At 43.1% G+C, this 27,005-nt stretch overlaps 1 protein-coding gene and 1 long non-coding RNA gene across 2 annotated transcripts in view; one reads left to right on the top strand and one right to left on the bottom strand.

The window, feature by feature from the left end:
• The window catches only part of LOC141140624 (uncharacterized), a 50,600-nt gene extending 35,858 nt beyond the window's left edge, over positions 1-14,742 (bottom strand). The window contains exon 1 of the long non-coding RNA XR_012243961.1: positions 14,261-14,742. This is a non-coding gene — a long non-coding RNA (uncharacterized lncRNA). The remainder of the gene's footprint in view (positions 1-14,260) is intronic.
• Positions 13,734-24,081, top strand: DLL1 (delta like canonical Notch ligand 1). Its single transcript, XM_073628008.1, has 11 exons — positions 13,734-14,666; positions 16,265-16,573; positions 17,847-17,907; positions 18,277-18,534; positions 19,526-19,586; positions 19,796-19,926; positions 20,019-20,188; positions 20,350-20,566; positions 20,905-21,691; positions 21,802-21,916; positions 23,340-24,081. The coding sequence occupies exons 1-11, from the start codon at positions 14,610-14,612 to the stop codon at positions 23,343-23,345; spliced, it is 2,172 nt and encodes a 723-aa protein (XP_073484109.1). The 5' UTR covers positions 13,734-14,609; the 3' UTR covers positions 23,346-24,081.
• The last annotated feature ends 2,924 nt before the right edge of the window (positions 24,082-27,005 follow it).

Below are 27,005 nucleotides of genomic sequence, written 5' to 3'. Positions count from 1 at the left end.
GAAGTTTGAGCTGTGGGTGGCTCTGTGGTCACCACCCGGCTCAACAAACATTTGATGAAAAATTGAAGGAGCCGAGTGGTAAACTGTTGACCAAACAGTGATTGCGTCCAATTAAATGCAGTAACTGTTCAGGTATTCCAGCAGCTGGCAGTGCAGATTCCTCCATCCATGCTGTATACAGGACAGTTAGGTTATATTCGCACTGGCATTTTGCCCTGGTGCTGGTGGCAGTGGCAGGAATCTGCTGCTTCCTTCTGCTGTTTTTGACACCTGCGAGTAACTAGCAGCACTTTAACCACTTCAGTTCTAAAAGATTTTACCCCTTTCATGACCAGGGCATTTTTTGCTATTTAGCACTGCACTACTTTAACTGGTAATTGCGCGGTCATGCAACACTGTACCCAAATTAAATTGATACCACTTTTTTCACACAAATAAAGCTATCATTTGGTGGTATTTGATCACCACTGGGTTTTTTATTTTTGGTGATTTAAATGAAAAAAGACCAAACATTTTGAAATAAAACAATATTTTTTTACTTTCTGGTACAAAACATATCCAATAAAAAAAATCTATTTTCTTTATAAATTTTGGCCAAAATGTATTCTGTAGCATGTCTTTGTTAAAAAAAAGAAAACTCAATAAGTGTATATCGATTGGTTTGCATGAAAGTTATAGCATCTACAACTAAATACTGGAATTTTTATTTATTTATTTTTATACCACTCATGGTGTAGGTCAGTGGCTTATAAGGAGACTGCGATAGTGTGGCAGGAAATCTGACACTAACTGACCCTGTGGGGCACTGACTAAATGCCACTTACATCACCAGTGACACTAATACAGTGATAATAATAATATACAATAATCAGCCCTCAAATTTTCCACTCACCTACTCGCATTTTGCGAGTGGAAAATTAGGGCTTGCGAGCTGGGCTGCCTGGGAGTGGGGGGGTGAGCAACGTTGGCGGGTGGGGTTGATCGGGAGCCATTCCCCCAGTGATCGCCCCGGTGGAAGAGAGCATTGAGGAAGAGGAGAGCCACAGGGTCACTGAGCGGTATAGCACACTGTTACAGCTTACATTGAAATTGCCTCCACTCTGCTCGCCATCACACACAGCCCCGCCTCCTCCTAACCCCGCACCTGTGATGGACAGAACGCAGGTCCAATGCTGGGATGTGTTCTATCACAGGCGCGGGGTCAGGAGGAGGCGGGGCTGTGTGTGACGGCAAGCAGAGCGGAGCCAATTTCAATGTAAGCTGTAACAGCGTGCTATTCGTGCTCTGTGATCCCGTGGCTCTTCTCTTCCTCCAGTCATGATCTGGCCACCCTCTCTCTTCCTCCGCCCTGGCAAGGCTGCAATGTTGGGCACAGTGAGGCTGCAATGTTGAGCACAGTGAGGCTGCAATGTTGGGCACGGTGAGGCTGCAATGGGCGCAAGGTGAGGCTGCAATGGGGGCACAGTGAGGCTGTAAAGATGGGCACGGTGAGACTGCAATGATGGGCACGGTGAGGCTGTAATGATGAGCACGGTGAGGCTGCAAAGATGGGCATGGTGAGGCTGTAATGATGAGCACGGTGAGGGTGTAATGATGGGCACGGTGAGGCTGCAATGATGGGCATGGTGAGGCTGCAATGATGGGCACAGGTCACGCTGCATTGATGGGCACAGGTGAGCCTGCATTGATGGGAACTGGTGAGGCTGTGCTGAGGGGAACTGATAAAGTTGTTGTTAACATTTATTTTTGTAACTTAATTCTGCATAAAACATTTAAGTATAATTCTATGAGATAATTTATGAGGGCATGATTAGGGGCAGAATTAGGGACAGGGCAAGGTAGGGGTTGGGCGGGGCAACTGGTGGTGAGTAACCCTTGAGTCCTGGCTAGTAGCTCAGGACTTGAAATTTTGAGCCCTGCAATAATAATAATATACGCTGTGACTGTACTAATGACACTGGCTGGGAAGGAGTTAAACATCTACTAGGGTGATCAAGGGGTTAAATGTGTGCCTAACAATGTGTAATGTGTGCTGCTTTTCACTAAATGTCTCTTTGTTTCTTATCCCTGCTTTGCAGGGATAAGAAACAGAGAGATTGTTCCCTCAGTACAGAACCCTGTGTTGATTGTCAACACAGAGCCTTGGGCTGTGATTGCACAAAGTTGATCAGCAGGTCCCAGCCATGAATTATTAGCTGGGACTTGCTGACAGACTCCTGCTGTGTACAATCACAGCAGGTGTCCATGCCCTAAACCCAGAGGCAGGCAGCGACATACTGGTACCTCGCTTTGCCTGCATGGGCTGCCTGTCTGCAGTACATTGCGGGTGGACGGTCCACAGGTGGTTAATAACAGGTTGCCAGCAGCCGCAGCTATTCGTGGCGACGTGGCATACAGCCAGCGATTGCTTGTGGTGATCGCTGCTGGATGCACACATTATCCTATACAAAGCATTAGAAATGTTATCCTATAAACAGCATTAGATACATTATCCTTTACACAGTATTAAGTACATTATCCTATCTACACTTTATTGGATACATTTTTCTATAAACATTATTAGATACATGTTTCTATAAATATTATTAGATACATTTTCTATATGCAGCATTAGATACATTCTCTTATTTACAGCATTAAATATATTACCCTATAAATAATATTAGATACATTATCCTATATACACAGCATTAGATACATTTTTCTATAAACATCATTAGATACATTTTTCTTTAGATATTATTAGATACATTTTCTATATGCAGCATTAGATACATTCTCTTATTTACAGCATTATTTTATCCTATAAATAATATTAGATACATTATCCTATATACAAAGCATTAGATACTTTTTCCTATAAACATTATTAGATACATTTTTCTATAATCATTATTAGATACATATTTGTATTTGCAGCATTAGATACATTGCTCTTTACGCAATATTAGATACATGTACAGTAGAAAAGATGAGACATTGCAGTCCATGTATCCTCATGTCCCAAGCTGTGCTCCCCAGATTTCCTGTACAGTGATTTGTCTTGTGGGGGACACACAGAGGACATTCTGGTCCCACATACCAGCAGGACACATTCCCAGGAATGTTTATGATCCAGCAGAGTGGAGTTGAGTGGGAAGCAGCCAGCGATCTTCTGCCCCCTCCTTACTAATTGCTGTAGTTGTGGATGGAGAAGTGAATAGAGAGAGGCCATATCCTGGCTGAGACCCCTCCATAATAAAGCCTCTTATCTCTGCCACAGTCCGTGTCAGGAGGATCTTCTGTCCAGAGAAAGGCTGAGGAGCAGCTGGCCCCAGTAATCTGATCTGGAGACAATAGACTGGCCCTTGGTCGGATCCCAGGTAAACATGGAGCTTTGTTATGAAAATCAAGTGTGCGGCAGATGATGTGCGGCTCCCCGTGTAAGGGGGAGGGGAGGGAGGGGGCGGAGCTGGGAGCCGTCATCTGCCCGCACAGGGTGCCAGCTGGGCCACGCGACTCCCCATTCTTATTCTAATCAGCACATGCCATCGCTGCTGGTCCTTCAACTATACTAGTCCTCCAACCTACAGGGCTCAGTCCTCCAACCCACAGGGCTCAGTCCTTCAACCTACACAGCTAACACTAGTCCTCCAACCTACAGTGCTCTGTCCTCCAGCCCACACAGATGACACTAGTCCTCCAGCCTACAGAGCCTACAGAACCCTATTAATACTAGTCTCCCAACCCACAGAGTTAACACTAGTCCACCAATCTAAAGGTCTCAACACTAATCCTCCAACCCACAAAGCTAACTCTAGTCCTCCAATCTACAGAACTCTACTAACACCAGTCCTCCAACCCACAGAGCTAACACTAGTCCTCCAACCGACAAAGCTAACGCTAGTCCTCCAACCCACACATCTAACATTAGTCCTTCAACCTACATAACCTACAAAACTCTGCTAATACTAGTTTTCCAACCCACAGAGTTAACACTAGTTCACCAACCTACAGGTCTCAACACTAGTCCTTCAACCCACAAAGCTAACTCTAGTCCTCCAATCTACAGAACTTTACTAACACCAGTCCTCCAACCCACAGAGCTAACACTAGTCCTCCAACCCACACAAAGCTAACTCTAGTCCTCCAACCTACAGAACTTTGCTAACACTAGTCCTCAAACTCACAAAGCTAACTCTAGCCCTCCAACCTACAGAACTCTACTAACACTAATCCTCCAACCCACAAAGCTAACTCTAGTCCTCCAACCTACAGAACTTTTCTAACACTAGTCCTCCAACCGACAGAACTCTTTTAACACTAGTCCTCCAACCCACAGAACTCTACTAACACTAATCCTCCAACCCACAAAGCTAACTCTAGCCCTCCAACCTACAGAACTCTACTAACACTATTCTTCCAAACCACAGAGCTAACACTAGTCCTCCAACCCACAGGGCTGAATACTAGTCTCCCAACCTACAGAGATCAACTAACTCTAGTCCTACAACTGACAGATCGACTAGCACTAGTCCTCCAACCTACAGAGCTCACTGCTGCTAGTGCTCCAAACCATAGAGCTCAACTTACACTGGTTCTCCAACCTACAGGGTTCATCTCACCCCAATCCTTCAAACTACAGTGCTTAATTTACATTAGTCCTGCAGCCTACGGGGCTCAACTCACTCTCATCCTCCAACCAATGAAGTTCAGCTTGCACAAGTTCTCCCACCTATGGAACTTAATTCACACTAATTCTCCAACCTACAGGGATCAACTTACACTAGTCCTCCAACCTATGGAGCTGAACTTATACTAGTCCTCCAACTTACAGGGCTCAACTTCTAGTTGTCCTCCAGCTTACAGGGCTCAACCTCTAGCTCTCCTCCAACCTATAGAGCTTAACTTCTACTAGTCCTCCAAATTACATGACTCAACCTCTAGTAGTCCTCCAACTTACAGGGCTCAACCTCTAGCTGTCCTCCAACCTATGGAGCTCAGCTTCTACTAGTCCTCCAACTTACAGAGCTCAATTTACACTTTTCCTGGAACCTACAGGGCTCCACTCACTCTAGCCCTCCAACCTATGGAGCTCAACTTCTACTTTCAACGTACAGGGCTCAACATCTACCAGCCCTACATTGCATAACTTAAACTAGTCCTCCAACCTACCTACATGGCTAAACTTCTGTTAGTCCTCCAACCTACATGTCTTCATTTCTATTGGTCCTCAAACCTATGAAGCTCCTATACTAGTCCTCCAATCCACAGGTTCTGTTTGATTACTGACCTAGAGGGCTCAAATTTTACAAGTAATCAAGCCTACAGAGCTCATCCTCTACCTGTCCCTCAATCTATGGAGCACAACTTCTACTAGTCCTCCAACCTACAGAGCTCCTCCTCTGTCCTCCAATCTATGGAGCTCAATTTACAATAGTCCTCCAATCTGCAAGGCTTAAAGCGGAGCTCCAGTCTCATATGTAAAAATTAAAAGTCAGCAGCTACAAAAACTATAGTTGCCGACTTTTAATAAACAGCCACTCACCTGTCCCATGTTCCAGCGCTGGGCTTTGCCTAGCCATTTTCATCCTGGGTGTCTCTCTCCCCAGGGCCCGCATTTTTGCTATGGACACCCGGTTGTGACAGCTTGCAGCTTCACAGCTGGGCACCCACTGCACATGCGCAAGTGGCAGTGTGCGCTGTGAGTGGTCCGGCAATCTTCTGGGACCTTTCATGTGTCCCAGAAGACTGCAGGAGGGAGGAGAACTTCTGCTTCTGATTGCCTATGCGGTTGGAGCAGAAATGGGAGCAGGTACCTATGCTATAGACAACCCTGCTGTGACAGCTTGCGGCTTTACAGCCGGGCACCCACTGCGCATACGCGCATGGCACTGTGCGCTGTGAGTGGTCTGGCAATCTTCTGGGACCTTTCATGTGTCCCAAACTTGACTGCAGGAGGGAGGGGAAGGGGAACTTCCGCTTCTGATTGCCTATGTGGTTGGAGCAGGTACCTGTCAAAATTGGATACCCGCTCCCCCCCTCCTCCCCAAAGGCTCAATTTCAGAAACATATATATATATATATATATATATATATATATATATATATATATATATATATATATCTTACTTATATATCTATGGTTATCTCTCTCACTGGGCTAGACATCTCACTCGCTATCTCTCTCTCTTAAAGCTATCTATCTATCTATCTATCCAGGGCCGGGACAAGGGGTGGGCACGAGGGACGGCTGCCCTGAGCACAATGGTTTATTGCAGGGATGGGGGCGCACTGTGCCAGTTGCTTCTGTTTTCAAGACTGACAGGAGTAGTCGCAGCAAACCACTGCTAACCCTAAGGGAAGGAAGGGGGGCACAGTTTGGTACCTTTGCCCCTGGGTGCTGGATGACCTTTCCCCTGCACTGTCTCTATCTATCTGTCTATCATTTATCTATTGTATGCATCAATAGATATATCTCTCTTCTATAAATTCTCTTTCCCACCTATCCAGCTACAAATCTAACTGGCTCTCCATCTCCCGCTCTCTTCCATTCTTTCTCTCTTTTTCTCTGAGCTATTTATCTATCCATCTATAGGCATCTCTCTTCTCTTCTCTTAAATCTTTCTCTTACCCAACTACCCATCTCTCTCTCTCTCTCTCTCTCTCTCTCTCTCTCTCTCTCTCCATAAAGCAGTGACACCCTGAAAAGTCTGCCTTGAGAGGTATTTCCCTGGCATATTGACAGATCATCTTCTAAGGAATCACCTTGGCATATACTCCTGTCTGTTGCTCTGTGCTCTGTACAGATATGTCTGCAGTTGCTCTACACTCTGTGTGGACATGCATAAAATAAACAAGTAAGGACACAGTATTATAAGCCAGGTACTGTCACCTAATATTTATTAAATGTAAATAAGACAATGCATACATAACAGTGTATAGACAATTGCTGTAAGGGGGCATGAAATTGAGACCTGTGCCGAGGTACAGGTGTGGTGTCACCACAGGCTGCATAAACATGAATAAATGAATCATTTCATGTAGCTAAGTGAAGACATAAGTCGGTTTTATAAACATTGTATTTATTTTGCAAAACATTTGCAAAGCTAAATGTATGTATAGTAAACATTGATGCATTTTTTTTAAATAATTTGTTGGATGTATTAAAGCATACTAAATGAATACATTTGTTTCTAGCTACCTTTCTTGGATCCAGTTAGATCAGTAATCATTATATCCTCTCCTTTCATCTACCTATTCCCCATTTCCTCGAATTCTCTTTCTCTGGGTTTGTTGGAGGATTTCTAGATCTCGCTCTCTGGTCTGAGTTGTATTTACAGAAGGGCTTCACCTGTTAGCATGGCTTTCTTCTGACTTGGTCAAAGTCCTACCCAGAGGCCACATCAGGCAAAACACCCTTTTGGGAGCAAACAGAGCTCATGTGTGCTCTATTCTCTCCATATCTCCATACATCGCACCTGCTCTTATCCATGTACTGCTCCTCTAATCCATCTATGGATTGTACTCATTCCTCATTCCCATGAATGAAAATGTCACACCTGGACAGCAAGAAAATAAGCTTCATGTTACCAGGCGATCAATAGTGCTGATACTAGAGTAATAATCTGCAATCAGTGATACAAGTGTTTCATAAATCGTTCTCTTACATTAATTGTATGTAATTAGTGCCTGCAGCTCCTTCATGGACAGCAACTGTCACTTGTCAGGGTGCCCCCCATACATCTAGGTGTATGAATGGATTGAGTGGTGGGAGCCCCACATGTCAATAGGACAACGTTACTGAACTGCTTGGTGTTGAATAGTAATTAGAGCTTCATTACATAGTAATCCCATAGGAACTAATCAGAAACCATCATGAGTCATGATTTGTAGCTGTGTGCTACTCTATTGCAGTCAGGGTTCTTTATCTTCTATCTTTCTATCCATATAGTAAAAATCTATCTATCTATCTATCTATCTATCTATCTATCTATCTATCTATCTATCTCCTATCGTAAGGTACATCTTCTTTTCTCTAAACTTAGTATGTGTTTCTTCTTTCTCATTCTTTCTCTCAGAATTTGTATTTACTGTACATCTTTCTTTCTTTCTTTCTTTCTTTCTTTCTTTCTTTCTTTCTTTCTTTCTTTCTTTCTTCTTTCTTTCTCTCTATCGTTCTTTCTTTTTCTTTTATTTTCTTTCTGTTTCTCTTATCTATCTTCTCTCTATTTCTCACTTTTTTTCTCTCTCTCTTTTCTCCTTCGCTCTCTCCCTCATCTTTGTCAAACACATCCAACTATATATCTAAATTTATATCTCTATTTTTCTCACTTCTTCCTCTTTCTTCTCTTTCTCTCTCTCTCTCTCTCTCTCTCTCTCTCTCTCTCTCTCTCTCTCTCTCTCTCTCTCTCTCTCTCTCCCTCTCTCTCTCTCATCTTTGTTAAAGACATCTAAATATATCTAAATATATATATCTAAAGTTCTCTCTTTATCATTCTCACTTCTGCCTTTCTCTCCGATTTATCTCTCTCTCCCTCATCTTTCTCAAAGACATCCAACAACTATATTACTAACGTTATCTTTCTCTTTTCTCTTTCTCACTTCTTCCTATCTCCTCTCTTCCTCTCCCTCTCTTCTGTCTCCCCCTCCCTCTTCTTCTCTCTCTCCCCCTCTCTCCCCACTTTCTCTCTTCCATCCCTCTCTCTCTCATTCTCTCTCTTTCCTTCTCTCTCTCTCTTCCATCCCTCTCTCTCTCATTCTCTCTCTTTCCTTCTCTCTCTCTCTTCCCCCTCTCTCTCTTCCATCCCTCTCTCTCTCTCATTCTCTCTCTTTCCTTCTCTCTCTCTCTTCCCCCTCTCTCTTCCATCCCTCTCTTTCTTTCCTTCTCTCTCCTCCTCTCTCTCCCCCTCCCCACTCTCTCTGATCCCCCCCCTCTCTCTCTCTCCCTCTCTACCCCCCCCTCTCTCTCTCTCTCTGATTGCCCCCCCCCCCTCTCTCTTTCCTTCTCCCTCCCTCCTCTCCCCCCCTTTCTTTCTTAAGGACATCCAACTATATTTTACGTTCTCTCTCTAAGCTGTCTGGCCCTCTCTCTACTTAAATCCTTCAGGTATATTTCCCTCTTATTTCTCCCCCCACCCCTCATTCTCTCTCTTTCCTTCTCTAGTTCCCTCTTATTTCTCTCTCTCTTATTTCAATCCCTCCTAAGCATATTCCCCGGCTTTAACTCCTTCCTGGCCTTAGAGCCCCACTCCCCTGGCAGTGGAAGGGTTAAGCGGGGTATATAGACATGCAGTGGGGAAGTGAAAAAACGCCATTTGGTTGGGAGCAGATGGCTGGCTGGGGGGCTGATCGCGTCTAAAGGCGTGTCATCCCCTTCAGCTCCAGTCCCACAAGGGGCTCTCCTTGTCTTCACAATCAATGAAAATTAAAGTGCAAAGAATAGATGAATAGCTTCAGCCCGAGTCTGTCTTTTGTTCCCCCCCAGCTACCGGTGGGCAGGAGTTAAACTCCAACAGCCTCCTATAGAAAGCCTTAAGTTAAACAGTCTCCCAGTTCGGCAGAGTCCCCTGAAAGGAAAGCAGGGAAAATAATCATATGGAGGATGGAGGAGAGGGCTGGAAGGAGGAGGATGGAGGAGGAAGGAGTGAGGAAGAAAGAGGAGGCTTTCTGCTTCATTTCACCAATACACAATCGCGTGGCATAAATTAAGCTGCCCATGAATAAGTGCACTGGGAGGCACTGGGAGCACTGGGATGGATTTGCTGCTGCCATTCAGATACGCTTTGCAGAAGTAATCGAAGAATCTGTGTCACGTCAATATAACAAACGCTTTATACTGAGGGGGGTTGTTAAGAATTTGGGCCAAGTTCTTTCGCACCTTTCTGCTTCAGTTGGTGGCCATACACGCTTCGATAAATGATCGATTTGATTTTCCGATCGATCTCCTCCGATATAAATAATCGATCCATAGTCGACAACCCATTCGACCGATATGCCACACACAGGGAAGTTTATTTCGAGCAATGGTTAACTTATTGATCGCATCTCTGTTTTCGCCCTGGTCGATCGTCCAAATCAATCGAAAGATATCACTATTCGATTGTTTACGGATTCAAGCGTTTTGATCAAATCGCACATCGATTGGATAATAAAGTCAGAGCGTGTTCGGCCACCATTATACAACTTTCTAGCAGGAGTATCATTTGGTGACATTATAGGGGAACCCCCCCCCCCCCCCCCCATATTTGATTGCAGGTGATCAGAATAGTTTGCTGGGTTTAATTGCTTTAGCTTTGTTAGTGACATAACAAAGCAGGAACAGTGACATAGGAGCCCCATCTCTATGTGATGACATGCAGCCAGTACACACAGTTCCCACAATCTTGTCTTCACTCATTTTTATGAGCACAGGACTTATGTGTTTGAACTTTTTAAATCAGCACTAGTATTGATCTAGATAAGGATACAGCAGGTGACATGTAATCTGCAGGTGACATGTAATCTGCAGGTGACATGATAACAGCCATTGACACACATCAGCATTTAGGGTACACTAAAACCATTAAATGTGTATTGATCAAAAGCCATTGATTTCGCTGTTAATGACCATCATTGAAACACATAATGAGTTAATTAAAGTATATGTAAACTCAATCACTAAATTCTCATATAAGCATGCTAAATTCAAACCATTTTCAATATTTTTTAAAATCTGCAGCTTTCATTTAAATGATCCCTACAAATCTTGCCCTGAAGTCAGGCACCTGTTATGGGGTGACAACTCTATCCCTTTCTCCTAATTATTCCCCTGCGTTGTCACTCAATCAACAAGTTGTCCTTTTAAACGAGCATCATGCAGGCATGGTCCACTGTTGTCACCAGCAGGAATTCCTTCTTAATAAATACTGCCATCCCTAATGTAAATGCAGTACATATAGACATGAAGTTACTGTAAAAAGGCTACAAGAGATCAGTAGCATTGATATACAACAAAGTAGTAAACAAGCATTTTTTTACAACAAGGGAATTGTTTATGATCCACTGTGATTTATAAAATTAAATATCTGGGTTGATTTACTAAAACTGGAGAGTGCAAAATCTGGCGCAGCTCTGCATTGTAACCAATCAGCTGTAGATCCCCTATATAGAAAAAAGCAGGCTTTTGTTTGTCACATAATTAAAGTGAACACAGCTCAATATTATTTCCACAATCCACAGCAAGGAAAGTCCATTCTTGCTAGGTTACAGCCCTAGAAAAGGAAAAGCCTGATGTTACAATGAAATTGACATTATACACAGCCCATACCTTTGGTACATGCTAATGAGTTCCATGTAACCACAACAACATCATTTTTTTTGGTGATCAGGAAAAAAAAAGGCTGAATAAAAATTTAACCCCTGCCTCCCCACCACTCTAAAAAAGCCTCCCCTCCTGACAGCAAACATGGTTAATTAATTTCTAACTGAATCATTAAAAATGTTGATGGCCACAAAAGTTCTACTGTCTGCTAGATATGAAACGTATACAAAGCTGACGGTTGCTTGAATGGCAAAGTCTTTATTTCCTCTCTATCTTGTTTCTTTTGAAGAGAAATGTGTGCACATTGTTGCAGAGGCTCCATCTTGCGCCAAGGGGAGCTCTTTCTCTCCCTTGTATTGTGCAGGAGAGCAGGTGCTGGCTGCATTACCATACAGCTGAGAGCACAAAGGACCAACTCATTCATCCCCTGCACAATAACAAACTGCCTTAATGATGGCCACGCGAGCGACACACACCAAACTCACTTCTTTTAACTGTGGCCTGGCCAAGGGAAGGAAGGAAGGAAAGAAAACCACAGGGAGATGGAAACATGCAGGGGAAGGATAAGAAGACCAGACATCTAAAGGGAGAAGTTTGAAGGAAGAAAGCAGACTGGAAAAAACTCCAAAATTAAACTCAAAGGAGGGGGAGAGAGATTTGTGCAGAATAGAGTGAAGGGTGTCAGGGAAGTTAGTACTCAGAGCAACTAATGAAGGTGATTTGTGCAGGATGGGGTAAAGGATGCTAGGGGAGCTGGTGTTCATTGCAAAACCTTCTTCCAAAAAGGAGTAGTTCCTTAAGTCAGCCTTTCTCAACCAGGGTTTTGTACATGCCTATAGGGTTCCTCCAGGGCAGCCTTTCCCAATAGGACTCTGTTGATTCCCAGGGTTCCTCCAATGCAGCCCTTCTTAACCAGGGTTCTGTGGATCCCTAGGGTTCCTCCAGAGTATCTCTTCTCAACCAGGGTTCTGTGGATCCATAGGGTTCCTCCAGAGCAGCCTTTCCCAACCAGGACTCTGTGGATCACTAAGGTTCCTCCAGAGCAGATCTTCTCAACCAGGGTTCTGAGGATCCATAGGGTTCCTCCAGAGCAGCCCTTCTTAACCAGGGTTCTGTGGATCCCTAGGGTTCCTCCAAAGCAGACCTTCTCAATCAGGGGTCTTTGGATCCCCAGGGTTCCTCCAGAGCAACCCCTCTTAACTAGGGTTCTGTGGATCCCTAGGGTTCTTCCAGAGCAGTTCTTCTCAACCAGGGTTCTGTGGATCCCTAGGGTTCTTCCAGAGCAGTTCTTCTCAACCAGGGTTCTGTGGATCCCTAGGGTTCCTCCTGAGATTTCTAGGGGTAAATTCAGACTTTCAGATAAGTAACCACTGACACTTGTGATTTTTAGCTAGCACTAAGGGGTGGGGGTCTTCTAAATAACCACAAATGTAAGGAATATTCTTCCCAGCGACCATCACTCCAATGTCCTTAAAGCTGTTGATTTTGTAATTATCAGCAGAGTTCCCCAAGACAAGAACGTTATTTCAAGGGTTAATCCATGTTAAAAAGAGATGCTGTCCTATGGGATATGCTGGTCCGCTGGCTTCTGTCATTTTTAAGTTATTGCAGCCTGCAGGTCAGCATCTTAAAAATTAAAGCCACAGACAGCCAGGCAGCTGGCATTTTCGGGAGGTCGGCATTTGCAGACAGCTTTCCTTAGCACAGTTTCCTTTGAATATCAGGTGAAAACTCAGAGGTAGAAAGACAATCAGGAGCAGAGGATTTTCTGAAATAAGGTAAAGCAAATGCAGACCAACATATGATTGCGACGTTTGATAAAAAATGAGGCATGCAATGACACTATGGAGGGAAGATGAACCAAAAAGGCAGTTTTGGGGGGAAAAGGCGAGTCCACAAGTGCGTATTGGCTGCGTGTATCCTCCAGCTGCCATCAATGGTGTCAGTCCTCAGTAGATGGCTGGCTGGGGTGACAGGTGGCCAGCGTAGAAGTGGTAAGAAATCTGATCTAGCTTCACATGTTGCTCGATCACCTTTCCTGCCTCTCCACTGCTGCTGCAAGCGACATGGGGGACCGCAGGAGTGTAAGTGGATCAGGGGGATGCCCACCCCTTTTCCCACACTGGAAATCCTTGCCAGGTGACATCACTGAGTGGCACCGATCTCCTTGGCCCTGGGTTGTAGAAGGCACACACACACGTAGGATACAGAGGTGAGAAATTGGGAGGGGGGCAGAAGTGTGCAAGGGGGGTACGATTAGGGGGAGGGGGCAACTGCCACTTTTTTTTTCCTGCACCTTCAAATGAAATGAACCCAGATCTTGTCATAAAATAAAGTTAAAATAGAAATGTAAAATGTGTGTTGTGTGTGTGTGTGCAATGCTGCCCAATATCAGAGGGAAGGAGGGGAGGGGGAGAGAGAGAGGAGGGAGGATTGCACATTTTACAGCTCACTGACCATTTGGCAATCCATGGAGAGGAGGGTTCTGTAAAGTGGCTCCTTTGTGACATCTCTAGACAGACTGGGGGTCTGCTCATTTGCATGTCATTAGCTATGCAGGCGGCCAGCTCCATATAAAGAGGCAGGCGGCCAGCCAGAGGCAGATAGAGCAGAAGAGGGCAGGACACCAGGACTGAACATAGCCTGATCAGGACACCAGGACACAGCATAGCCCGATCAGCACTGAGCATAGCCTGATCAGGACACCAGGACTGAGCATATCCCGATCATCACTGAGCATAGCCCGATCAGGACTGAGTATATCCCGATCAAGACACCAGGACTGAGTATATCCCGATCAGCACTGAGCATAGCCCGATCAGGACTGAGCATATCCCGATCAGGACACCAGGACTGAGTATATCCCGATAAGGACACCAGGACTGAGCATATCCCGATCAGCACTGAGCATATCCCGATCAGGACTGAGTATATCCCGATCAGGACAAGTCAGAACAAACATAGACACACCGCACTCACCTGCCTGCCTTCTGGGATTATCGGAGCTCCGGAACTATACCGCTCCCATCGGGTGCTTGGCTTTTCTCTGGATTGTTGCCTTTTACTGGGTTCCTATGGAGATCTAGGGGCCAGACAAGGTGGGATTCTTCTAAAGGTGGATGCTAAAGGACCCCAATCTTCACCTAGCGCCAGTCTCCACCTTTTCTGCCTTTGACAAGCTCGGTGTCACCCAAGCTTGTGCTACAAATAAGGGCGTTTCTAGCCGGGAGGAGAAGACATTTGAAGGGAAAAGCAGAGCCGGCGGTGCGGCAATCTAAGCTGTGCTCTCCATTCACCACCTACCGCACCCACCCTACAGACACATACCATGGGGGCCCCCCACTCCGCATTCTGCTTGTTCATCGCCTCTGCACTGCTAGCCCAGGTAAGACATCCGATCCTCCGATTGGCTCTCAGAGTGACAGCGAGCTGCCCCCGCTGACCAGCGGGCACTGGAACTTCAATACTCCTGCCATGGAGGCTGTGGGCTGGGGGGGCTTTGTAAGTTTCGGCACCCATTTTGTGGAAGGAAGTACAGCATAGGGGGGAAAGGAACTTAAATAGATGGGCAACCTTTACATGGAAGGTTGGGGGGGGGGGGGGGGGGGCTTTGTAAGTTTATTGAGCGATCGCCTTTACTATGGATATAAATAATCGCATATGCTATAAATAAGGGAAGGGGGCATTGAGACTTACTTTATTAGATGGGCACCCCTACCATGGGGTGGGAGGATTTGTAAGTTTGAGTGATCACCCTTGCTATGGAAGGAATAATAGCATATGCGGTATGTAGGGGAGGATTGGAACTTTCATAGATGGGCACCCCTACCATAAGAACAACGACCTGCTATAAAATGAGGGATGGGGGGCTTTGTAAGTTTAATGCTTGATTACCCTTGCTTTGTAAAGTGAATGAGTGATTGATTACCTTTACTATTGAAGAAATATTCATTTATGCTGCAGAGAGGGGCATTGGAACTCGTAATAGATGGGTACCCTTTCCATGGATGAGATATATAATGCTATATTGTAACTTTGATGTATGGGCATTCTTACCATGGATGGGATAATATGCTATACTGTAACTACTGCGTGGGCTTCCTGACCATGGAGAGATTCAGAAAAAAATGCTACATGTAGGAGGTTTTGTAGCTTTAATAAATCAGCCTTACTATAGAGGGTCTCATATAAAATGCTATATTAGAGGTATTGCAACTTTAATACTTGGCCATCCTTACCATGGAGGGGCTCATATAAAATGCTATATTGGAGGTATTGTAAATTTAATACATGGCCATCCTTACCATGGAGGGGCTCATATAAAATGCTATATTAGAGATAGTGTAACTTTAATACATGACCATCCTTACCATGGAGGTATAATATTAAATGCTATATATAAAAGGTTTTGTAACTTTAATAAATGGGTATCCCTACAATAGAGGAGATGACATAAAATGCTGTATGGAGGGGTTTTGTAACTTTTTTAGATGGGTACCTATATCATGGAGGCAATGAGGTAAAATGCTACAAATAAGGGGTTATGTAATTTTAATAGATGGGCATCCTTACCATGGGTGGATTAATATAAATTTTATATGTAGAGGTGTTGTGACTTTAATAAATGGCCATCTTTATCATGGATGGAATAATATAAAATGCTCTATGCAGGGTGTTTTGTAACTCTAATAGATGGGTGCCTTTTTGATAGAATATGTATTAAATGCTGTATTGTAACCTTATGTGTAAGCATCTTAAACAAGAAAGAAATAAAAATACATGCTATATGTAGGGGTACCTGGTTCATTCTGGGGGGGGGGGGGGGGCATTGTTTACAATGGTGCCAATTCTGTAGAGAGAGTGAAGCTGTGCCATTCAGGCCTGTTTGGGCCACCCCCAAATGAGATAGGTGAATAAATGTGCTGTGGATTTCTAATGCAGGACTGCTATCTTATATGTGATGTTTTTCTCCTGGCTTTGTAGATCTCTTGCTCCGGGCTCTTCGAGTTGAAGCTGCAAGAGTTCATCAATAAGAAAGGTCCTATGGGGAACATGAACTGCTGTCGTGGTGGGATGTCTGGCTCTCAGGGCTTGCAGCAATGCGAATGCAAGACTTTCTTTCGGATCTGCCTGAAGCACTACCAGAGCAGCGTGTCCCCGGAGCCCCCTTGTACCTATGGCAGTGCTGTGACCCCAGTGCTGGGCTCCAATTCCTTCAGCGTCCCAGAGACCGTCAGTTCAGACCCAAGCTTCACCAACCCCATTCGATTCGCCTTTGGATTCACCTGGCCTGTGAGTGTCCTAGACTTTCTTCTCCCCCAGGATGCTGCCTGTACATCTAGTTCATCACCATTATTATTTCATCCAGACAGGGCAGCTTGATGGCTGTAAGCTCTGCTAAATTCAGTGCTGAACAATAAGCTTAGCAACACCTATGTAAACAACAGCCTTGTCTCTCCTGCACACCAGGGCCACCCAACAGGGTCAGACACTCTGATAGGGGTTAAGTACAGTAGTTGATGATAACATGGCTGATCATAGGGGCTTTCAAAGAAAGGGTGGTGGTTGTTGATGCAGAGTATTCAGATTAGGTAGATTAAACACACTGTGTACAGGGTGGGGTTGGATTACACAAGGTGAAATAAACCCCTGGATAAAAGCAGCAATACCACTTACATAAAGGCTTGCTTAGCCTGAGGGAAAGGTTTATTTTTAGGGTTTACATCTGTCTTTATGACCCAGGGGGATATTTAGTAGTCCAAGCTCAAAGAGATGGAACTGAAAGGCTGAGATTTGTGTGTGAAAAGGAAAGGGAAAGGGGGGAGGGTGGTGGTGGTGGGCTCAGATGGAAAAAAAAGGAGTTATTTGTCATAGGCAGACCCTTTATTTTTCCAAAAGGAACAAGTGTTATGGTGTTGGAAATGCCACTGCCCAAGTCTCCCCCTCTTGTCTTTGGAAGCGGTTGTATAATTGTCAGCACAGCGTGAAATTCCCAAAAGGATTCATTTTACAGTCCTCTCAATGTGTGAAACTAGGTAAATTAAGCGTGAAGATTGATGACACCAGCTCTGCTAGGCCCCCTGATCTGCTGTGTCCTTCCTATCATGCCAAAGGGTTAACGAAACAAAAAAAAAAAAACAGTGCAAAATCCTCACTTTCTTGCCGCCATCAGTTGTTGCAGCGTTGCATGGAAAGACAGGCAATGCAAATGTGATGGCAGTCAGGAAAGGGTTAATCGACCAAGGCTCCTCTGTATGCAGGCAGCTGGCACCTAAGGGGTGGTGGAGGGGATCACTGCATAATGAAACAACAAGCATAAAAATCATACCAGGAAATAACTATTAAAAGTCCACCCATTTCCTTAGGAAAAGTGAAAACATGCAGCTAGCCAACACAATTCTCTGAGCCTCGCCTAGGCAGTGGGGGTAGGCAGCTATCAGTAGTTAGTGGTATGTGCTGATTTCTTCTGCAATTTGAAATGGAACATTTCTGTAGATCAGTGTGATATTTGATTTGTGTTTTAAGCTTCTTAGTAATATTGCCATTTTCGTTTTCTTGTGCACAGGGTACTTTTTCCCTCATCATTGAAGCACTGCACACCGATTCAGCAGATGACCTAAGTACAGGTAAGAAGTGCATTGTATAGAGTGGTCCTTTTTTTTTTCTCTCCATTGTCCTCCACTCTTCTGTAATGCAGCCTTTCATGCTCACAGCAGGAAGGACCAACTTGGCACCTAACGCTTTAGGAAGTCCATGTGACATGTTCAACACCTTTCCGGTGTTTGATCTCCACCATGAACTGTTGGTGATGTCACTAGGCCTAGTCCAAGAAAATGTTTCTTATCCTTGTATCCATTGCTAGTAGTTGATGCAATATATTACATTTTCAGTGATTTGTAGAATCATAGTACAGTCGGTGTGGTAGCTTAGAAAAGGGATCGGCTACGCTGGATGAAATACGGTTATTAACAAAGGTTTTGTTTTTCGTTTGGCAGAAAACCCTGAGCGCCTTATCAGCCGCCTTGCCACCCAGAGACACCTGACAGTTGGTGAAGAGTGGTCTCAGGATCTGCACAACAGTGGCAGAACGGAACTCAAGTACTCCTATCGCTTTGTGTGTGACGAACACTACTACGGAGAAGGGTGCACTGATTACTGCCGCCCCAGGGACGATGCTTTCGGACACTTCTCCTGTGGCGAAAAGGGAGAGAAAGTCTGCAACCCCGGTTGGAAGGGACAGTACTGCACTGAACGTAAGTATAGATCCTAAAAAAATAACTTGCTTAAGGAACATAGGCTTAGAAATAGGCTACATGTAAAAAAAAAAAAATGAGAAGAATTCCAATAATTTAAAATTATCTCTTTATATGCACAAAATGATATAAACATCTGATATTTTATAGACAAATTATTTCTTATTTTATTTGTCCAATTAAATGACTCATTTGCTATGCAGTGTCTCATTAATCATGTTGATTAGCTCCTTTTTATACTGCCTAATGGGGGTGTTCTCCTTTTTCTTTTTTCTTTTTTTTTTTTTTTGTGCATTCAGTGTCACATAGCTGTGTAAAATGTGCACTGCCTGCTTAACGAGCTTGTCTTAAGCTAGAGGAACAAGAAAGCTTCCCCCTTCCCCCACTGCCCTTTGTGAGGCTGGTGCCCCTCTTTCTGCTGAGAACTTTGGACCATTTATTTAAATGATAATAATAATGAAAAGTTTTCAGAGAAATCACACGCGTGCCATAGATTAGATCTTCACAGCGATTGGCCGGGAGAGCTGCACCCCTGCCTATGATTGGCTAGAGGCAATGGGGTATTGTTGCAGAAGGGCAGCTGCTGGGAGAGAATAGACAATAGAGCAGCTGTCCTGTACTGGCACCCTGCACACCAGCTGTCCACTCTTATCTGCACACACTCGCTGGGATATTAAGGGGTGGAACCATGTGTGTGTGTGCAGAATTAGGGAAGAAGGGAAAAAAAAAAAAGACTTCTGACCCTCACTTGGAAGAAAAAAGTGTGTAGAAAGGGGGAGGGGAAAAGAGGTCTGGGAGCCTTCTTTTGTCACCGTGTAAATGTATTAAGGAAAATGCCTGTTTGCAAGTGACTAGGAAAATACCCAGTTCCCAAATGAGAACAGAATCCAGCAGCCTGCATATAGAATCTCATTTGCACAGACATTACCAATGTTCCTTTTGATGCTCTATAATGGATCGCTTATATTTCCCATTTCTTTTTTTTGCGCAGCGATCTGCCTCCCTGGATGTGACGAACAACATGGCGTTTGTGAAAAACCTGGAGAGTGCAAGTAAGTTCACTTTGTTAATGTTTGAACAGAATCAGAGAATGTTGTCTGTGTATATAATTAAAAGAGCAGTTCACATATACACACACATAGAATTTCCCCCAGCAGGGTTTCATACTCTCTATTCTTATACACATTTCAAACGTTTTCTATGTATCTGCTGTGTTTTTAGTAACAAATTGATAACCGCTTTTTTTTTTTTCTCCATCCAGATGCCGTGTAGGTTGGCAAGGCCGCTACTGTGATGAATGCATCCGTTACCCAGGTTGCCTGCATGGTACATGCCAACAGCCTTGGCAATGCAACTGCCAAGAAGGATGGGGTGGACTGTTTTGTAACCAAGGTGAGACTACACAGTAAACAATGATGAAGATGACTGAATGTAATAATTGCGAAAGGACAGCTTTCTAATGATTTGCTTTGTTCATTGTACAGACCTTAACTACTGCACTCACCACAAGCCTTGCAAGAACGGAGCCACCTGCACCAATACTGGCCAGGGAAGTTACACTTGCTCTTGCCGTCCGGGCTATACTGGATCCAACTGTGAGATTGAGATCAATGAATGTGACGCCAACCCTTGCAAGAATGGAGGAAGTTGTACGGTAAGTCATTTTTATTCTCATAAATAATTCTTTGGGTTAACCAAATAAATGTAAGGCTCTGGAAGGAACTTCTAAATTAACTGGTAGTTTTACCTCGGCTTAGTTTATGCAGTTTTCTGTGCTAAAGTGACATTTGCCTTTCTTTTTTTTTTTTTAAACAGGACCTGGAAAATAGCTATTCCTGCTCATGCCCACCTGGATTCTATGGCAAAAACTGTGAGCTCAGTGCTATGACTTGTGCTGATGGACCATGCTTCAATGGAGGCAGATGCACAGATAACCCAGATGGTGGATACAGCTGCCTTTGCCCAGTTGCCTACTCTGGCTTCAACTGTGAAAAGAAAATTGATTACTGCAGCTCCAATCCTTGTGCCAACGGTAAGATCACACAGTCCAGTTGAGTAATTTAATTGTTAGTATGAATTAGGCCCTTGATAAATAAACAATACGTTTAATTTGCTTATGTATTGCTTTGAAAAAAGTCCCAGTAATAGATATAAATAATAAGGGGGAAGGTGGTGGAAATGAAATATGTCTGCATTATCAATAGCAAGCAATCGGCCAGTTTTAATTTTCCTGGGCCGTAAAAAAGCAGTTTAAGTCAAGTTTCTGTCTGCAACACCCAATATCAGATTTTTTATCCATGTTAGTATAAATTGTGCTCAGCGTTAATCAGTTTACATTGTCTAATCATTTCCTGATTGGCTCTGCTACAGGAGCTCGCTGTGAGGACCTTGGAAATTCCTACATTTGCCAGTGCCAAGAAGGCTTCTCTGGGAGGCACTGTGATGACAACCTGGATGACTGCGGTTCCTTCCCCTGCCAAAATGGTGGCACATGCCAGGATGGGATTAATGACTATTCATGCACCTGTCCTCCAGGGTACACAGGGAAAAACTGCAGCATGCCTGTGAGCAAATGTGAACACAACCCATGCCACAATGGGGCAACATGCCACGAGAGAAGCAATCGTTATGTGTGCGAATGTGCTCACAGTTATGGTGGACTTAATTGCCAGTTTTTACTCCCTGAGACACCCATTTCTGGTGGGTCTGCTGATAAGTTAACGGAAAAGGTCAACGGACATTTTCCATGGATTGCAGTGTGTGCTGGAATTATCTTGGTGTTACTGTTACTGCTAGGCTGTGCTGCGGTAGTCGTTTACGTGCGGCTTAGGGTACAGAAGAAACGGCAAATGCCTGCCGCCTCTCGAGGCGAAACCAAGACTATGAATAATCTGGCCAACTGCCATCGTGAAAAGGACATTTCTGTGAGCATCATAGGCACCACTCAGATTAAAAACACAAACAAGAAAGTAGACTTTCTAAGCGAAAGCAACAATGATAAAAATGGCTACAAGCCAAGATACCCAACTGTGGATTACAATTTAGTGCATGAACTGAAAAATGAGGATGCAGCTAAAGAAGAACGGAGGAAATGTGAAGCCAAGTGCAGCTCGAGTGACTCAGATTCAGAAGAAACGCACTCATCACATTTAAAAAGGTACATATCTTGATGTTCTGCAAATTTAGATACAGTTGTATTGGTTTATTGTCACCTCTAAGTGGACCATGTCCAATTCTAATGGCTTACCATTTCTTTGCTACCCACAGTGATCCTTCAGAAAAAAGGAGGCCAGACTCTAATTATTCCTCTTCGAAAGACACAAAATATCAGTCCGTATATGTCATATCAGATGAAAAAGATGAATGCATCATAGCAACTGAGGTTAGTATTTTATTTTTTACTAGATCTGTCGATTTTTGAACTTTCTGCAGAGGTAATGAAGCCTAACTGAACTCATGGTAGAATAGCCAATAAAGTTAAGCTGCTCTTCTTGTTTGAAAGCTTTTGTATTTTATTGGCTTTAAACTTTACGCAGCTAATTAGCATTCCTTTTAAACATTGCCCTCATCATCTTTTATATTGAGAAAAGAAATGTAGGCTATATGAAAAATATTGCCTAAAACCAGTATATAAACGTAATCCACCATGGTCATAAATGATGGCTGTGTGTTTTGGAAACCTCATTGCATACTTTTATAATACTGAAACTAAAAACAGTTGATGGTCCAAGACTAACATAAAAACAAAGCTACGTATAATGGGTGTTGGATCAAAGGTGATCAGTGATTGTAGCTTTTAAAGGTTATCTAAAGTCACAAGATAGACATTGGGGTTGATTTACTAAAACTGGAGAGTGCAAAATCTGGTGCAGCTCTGCACAGAAACCAACCAGCTTCCAAGTTTTTTGTCAAAGCTTAAAGGAGTTGTAAAGGCATTTTTTTTTATCTTAATGCATTCTATGCAGCCTCCCCAGCACCCCCCTAATTACTTACCTGAGCCCCATCTCTCTCCAGCGATGTCCACAAATGTCCGGGACATTCCTCCTGATTAGCTTAGACACAGCAGCGGCGCCATTAGCTCCTGCCGCTGTCAATCAAAGTCAGTCAGCCAATCAGGGGAGAGAGGGGGCGGGGCCGGGTCGGGGCTCCGTGTCTTAATGGACATTTGGAGCTGTGACTCGGCTCTAGTGCCCCCATTGGAAGCTGCTGACTGTTGGGGCACTCGATAGGAGGGAGGGGCCAGGAGCAGCAAAGAGGGACCCGAGAAGAAGAGGATCGGGGCTGCTCTGTGCAAAACCAACTGCACAGAGGAGGTAAGTATAACATGTTGGTTAGTTAAAAAAGAAAAGCGAGACTTTACAATCACTTTAATTGAACAAGCTGAAGTTAAAAACTGATTGGCTACCATGCATAGCTGCACCAGATTTTGCACTCTCCGGTTTTAGTAAATCAACCCAATTGTATTGATAGTCATATTTTCACTTTCCTGTTACAGCAGTTGTACAGGGTGTCTAAATATGACTATGAAGTCTGATAGACATTAATCGGACCTAGTGCATTCTGTAATCAGAGCTCAGTAAAAGACCTGGAAAAGGACAGGACGCTTCATGTTTGTTTAAAGGCATTTTTAAGTAAATATCAGTCACAAATCATAACGTGTGGGGATATGGGACTGTATAAAGATATCAAAGTGTGAGATTTCCATTGGGATTTAAGTATGCAAAACGCTGTGAATGAGGGAACTTATATTAAGTTGTGATTTGCTAACAGGTGACTAAGCTTATCCCTTCTGTATGTTTCTACAGGTGTAATACGGAAGCTGTACAACACATTCTTGTCATATTCAGAGGTGACGCCCATGTGAATGCTGCTGATAATAGAGGAGAGGGACATCCCTTTGTTGACTGCTGCTGAGACACTAAATTCAGACCGAGCTGGTTCTCTACTGAAGTTAGCAAAAATGACTGCAAAACAAAATGGACACTACAAGCTAGCCTCTGTGTCCAGACACAAAACTGTTGCACTGCCGTTTTTCAGTTCTTCTTCATTGCACTATGGACAGTTGCTTTTTTTTTTTTTTGGTCTTTTTTAAATAATTATTATAAAATATATATATATAAATATATAAATATATATATTTAATGAATGGACTTCTATGAGTCTGCAGAAGATGAATGCACTGCCTGAGGTGTATAGTTGAATTCTATGAGCCACTCCGTTGCTAAACTCCAGACACTGCCTTCCTTAGTCTTTTTTTATACTGAAAGGTGTTTTTCACTAGGTCAAAAAATGTGTGTTATTTTTTGAACTTGTAAAACTATTTTTACGATATTTGTAAAGCTTGAGTATTTGTGATGTTCATTTTTTATAATTTAAAAAAATGGTAAATATGTAAAAAGGCACTTCGGGTCTATGTGACTATATTTTTTTGTATATATATGTATTTATGGAATATTGTGCAAATGATATTTGATTTTTTCTACTTTTTTTGTTAATGAAGGAATTCATTTTTAAACTATTTTTCCAAAATAAATATTATGAATGATACTATTTGGAGTTTTTTTTAATATACTGTTGTAAGTATTAGAGTCATGTTGGGAGCCACTAAGTTTCAGCTTACTAAAGGAGAATGAGCACGTTGTAAAGTGAATGTTTTAAAACTATAAATTAAATATAGATGTAAATTAGGGAATAACTAAAGACACTTTTTTTTTTTTTGGTTTTGGATAGAGTGGAGAGGGATTCGAACCCCTGTCATTTTTTATTGCTCTCTGTGCTCCTGTTAGGGAGATTCGCCCTCTCTATTTGTCCTGTTTATCATTAAAATTGAAAGTGAAAGTAAAATAAACTCCTAAATTTTGGGTTGTCCCAAGAAAAGTAATAGAGGGGAAATCATTCAATGGGGACACTAGTTCTGGTGAACTGGGGGGACTCAAGGAATTCCCTGAATTTGCAGGGGTTTCTTCTCACTTCCTGTTTGGCTATGGGACAGGAAGCTAAGGGAAAAATCCGACCTGTAAATTAAATATAGATGTAAATTAGGAAATAAATAAAGGCACATTTTTTTAGTTTTGGATGGAGTGGAGAGGAGAGGGATTCAAACCCCTGTAATTTTTTATTGCTATCTGTGCCCCTGTTAGGGTTGATGCACCCTCTCTATATATCCTGTTTACCATTATCATTGAAAGTGAAAGTAAAAGAAATCTTACAATTTGGGTTGTCCCCAGAAAAATAATAGAGGGGAAATCATCCAATGGGGACACTAGTTCTGGTGAACTGGGGGTACCCAAGGAATTACCTGAATTTGCAGAGGTTTCCTCTCACTTCCTGTTTGGCTATGGGACAGGAAGTGAAGGGAAATCTCCGCAATGGGATGCAGCTGACGAAAAAAAAAAAAAAACCTGACAAGGGTTATAACCCTCCCTTACTCTATCCAAAAGAAAAAAAAAAGTTTTGCCTATAGTTCTACTTTAAGAAGTTAGTTAATATGACGAAGCTGTGTTCACTTTAAGCAACCAGTCGTGGGGTATCAACAATCCACTTTTTATTTAAAACTTTCCTTGCACATGATTTGGTATTTAACGTAAACACAGATTCACCTTATTTACTATCATTCACTTTGCAAAATAAGCATACATTTCTCAAAGTGAACATTTACCTGGTAAGTGAACAGCCTCTATTTCTTTTGTAAACCAACCCCATTAATGTGTATCTGAAGCCAATACGTTCTTTTTTTGGATGGTGTGGTGATCAGTTAGAACATTTTGTAGGTTTTTTTATAGCTGTCTGGGTCCCCATTGGGATATTTATTCTCTTCATTTGTCCTGGTGACCAGTTTCGTCAGAAGCGATGTGATAATCCAAATCCCTAAGATATCACAAGGATCATAGGTGTGCGCAGCCTAATGCATTAGGGTGTGCACCCTTAAGCTCAAACACACATGCATGTGTATGTATCTACATAAATATGACCCCGACACATTGATCTCCCTGCTGGCACAGTGAAAGAGTAAAGGATAAACACTTCTCTTATGGCAGAGCCGGTAAGAGGGAGATCTTTCCCATGTTCCTGTTGCTACACAGAACGATAACACTAATGCGCATGGGGGGATTAGGGTGTGCCTGGGCACACCCGGCACACCCTGTGCGCACGCCTATGACAAGGATATAGAGGTGGTCTGTGGTCTGCTGTGCCTATAGGACATGTAGTAAAAGGAAATCACCACAATGGTACATGGTAAAAAAAAAGAACCATTTCTACACCATCGAAAATGTAAAAAAGCTTTTGGCTTTACATAAAGGGATTGATTTACTAAAACCGGAGAGTGCAAAATCTGCATAGAAACCAATTAGGTTCCAGGTTTTCTTGTCAAAGCTTAATTGAACAAGCTGAAGTTAGAAGCTCAACCATGCACAGCTGCAGCAGATGTTGGGTGCTCCAGTTTTAGTAAATCTCCCCCATACACTTTTAAGTTGAAATTTATGTTTTTGTCAGGTTGGTGTGCTTGTGTTATCACTACGTGCAGCATGGTAACCTTAAGCCCTGGTTCACATTGGAGCGATTTGGCATGCGATTTGACATGTCAAATCGCATGCCAAATTGGCAGCAATTGCCGGCAATGGCACTGTCCGAATTGGTGCGATGTCACATTTGCGGCACTGTACTGATTCCCAAATGTAGTTTCTGTACTACTTTTGGCGACTTCGGGGTGCGATTTCCATTGACATATGTGCAGCAATCCGCACAGATGTCTCTGAAATCGCCCCTGAAGTCGAAACTGACATGTGGGAATGAAATTGTGCGAGTTCTGTTGAACTCACACAATTTTATTCTCGCTGTCAGTGTGAACCTGGGCTTAAATTGTTACTAAACCCACAACAGTAAAATCAGTCTGTATATGCAGTAAAACTTGCTTGTTATACTCACCGTGGAACCTAAGGGTTTTTTATCCTCTGTATTGTGTAAAAAGGCTGTTTGATCCTGTCTTCTCTGATCCTCCCCTTCTTCCACTGACTCCCATATATTTCCTGATATTGACAGAGCCAGGGGACAGGCTGCACATGCTCAGTTTGTTGTGTATTGCTAGAGAGTTTTTTTTTGGAGAGTGAATGTGATCAGCACAGGGCAAATCAGCACTGTCCAAACAGAGGATGAGGGGTCCTACATTCTCACAGGACAAACTCCTCCTACATGTTTTAACCAGAAACTCATAGAAGTCACAAGACTGCTCTAACTGCTGATGAGAAAAGGTATTTAGCAGTTTATATTTACTAAAATAATTGCATTTTCATGTTCTGTGTACTGTGGGAGACCAGATATAGTGAATGCAGAGTCCTGGGTTTAGTAACACTTTAAGGGCCATTAAAGGTAAAATGCAAGATAGCTTATGGGAAACAGTTATGACCAACATTTAAAGATGTTGTTTTAGGGGAAGGGGCTATATTTTCCTATGCATACCCGACTTCCTGTCT

This window comes from Aquarana catesbeiana, linkage group LG04 (genome assembly GCF_042186555.1).
Source record: "Aquarana catesbeiana isolate 2022-GZ linkage group LG04, ASM4218655v1, whole genome shotgun sequence".
NCBI lineage: Eukaryota > Metazoa > Chordata > Amphibia > Anura > Ranidae > Aquarana > Aquarana catesbeiana.
This window is presented reverse-complemented; position numbering and strand designations above follow the sequence as displayed.

What these genes read in the sequence shown, in the direction of transcription:
- DLL1 (XM_073628008.1), top strand. Translation starts at nt 14,610, where the DNA reads ATGGGGGCCCCCCACTCCGCATTCTGCTTGTTCATCGCCTCTGCACTG. An exon ending in GAAAAACCTGGAGAGTGCAA is followed by an intron (nt 19,587 to 19,795) that starts GTAAGTTCACTT and finishes TTCTCCATCCAG; the next exon opens with ATGCCGTGTAGGTTGGCAAG. An exon ending in TGGACTGTTTTGTAACCAAG is followed by an intron (nt 19,927 to 20,018) that starts GTGAGACTACAC and finishes TTCATTGTACAG; the next exon opens with ACCTTAACTACTGCACTCAC.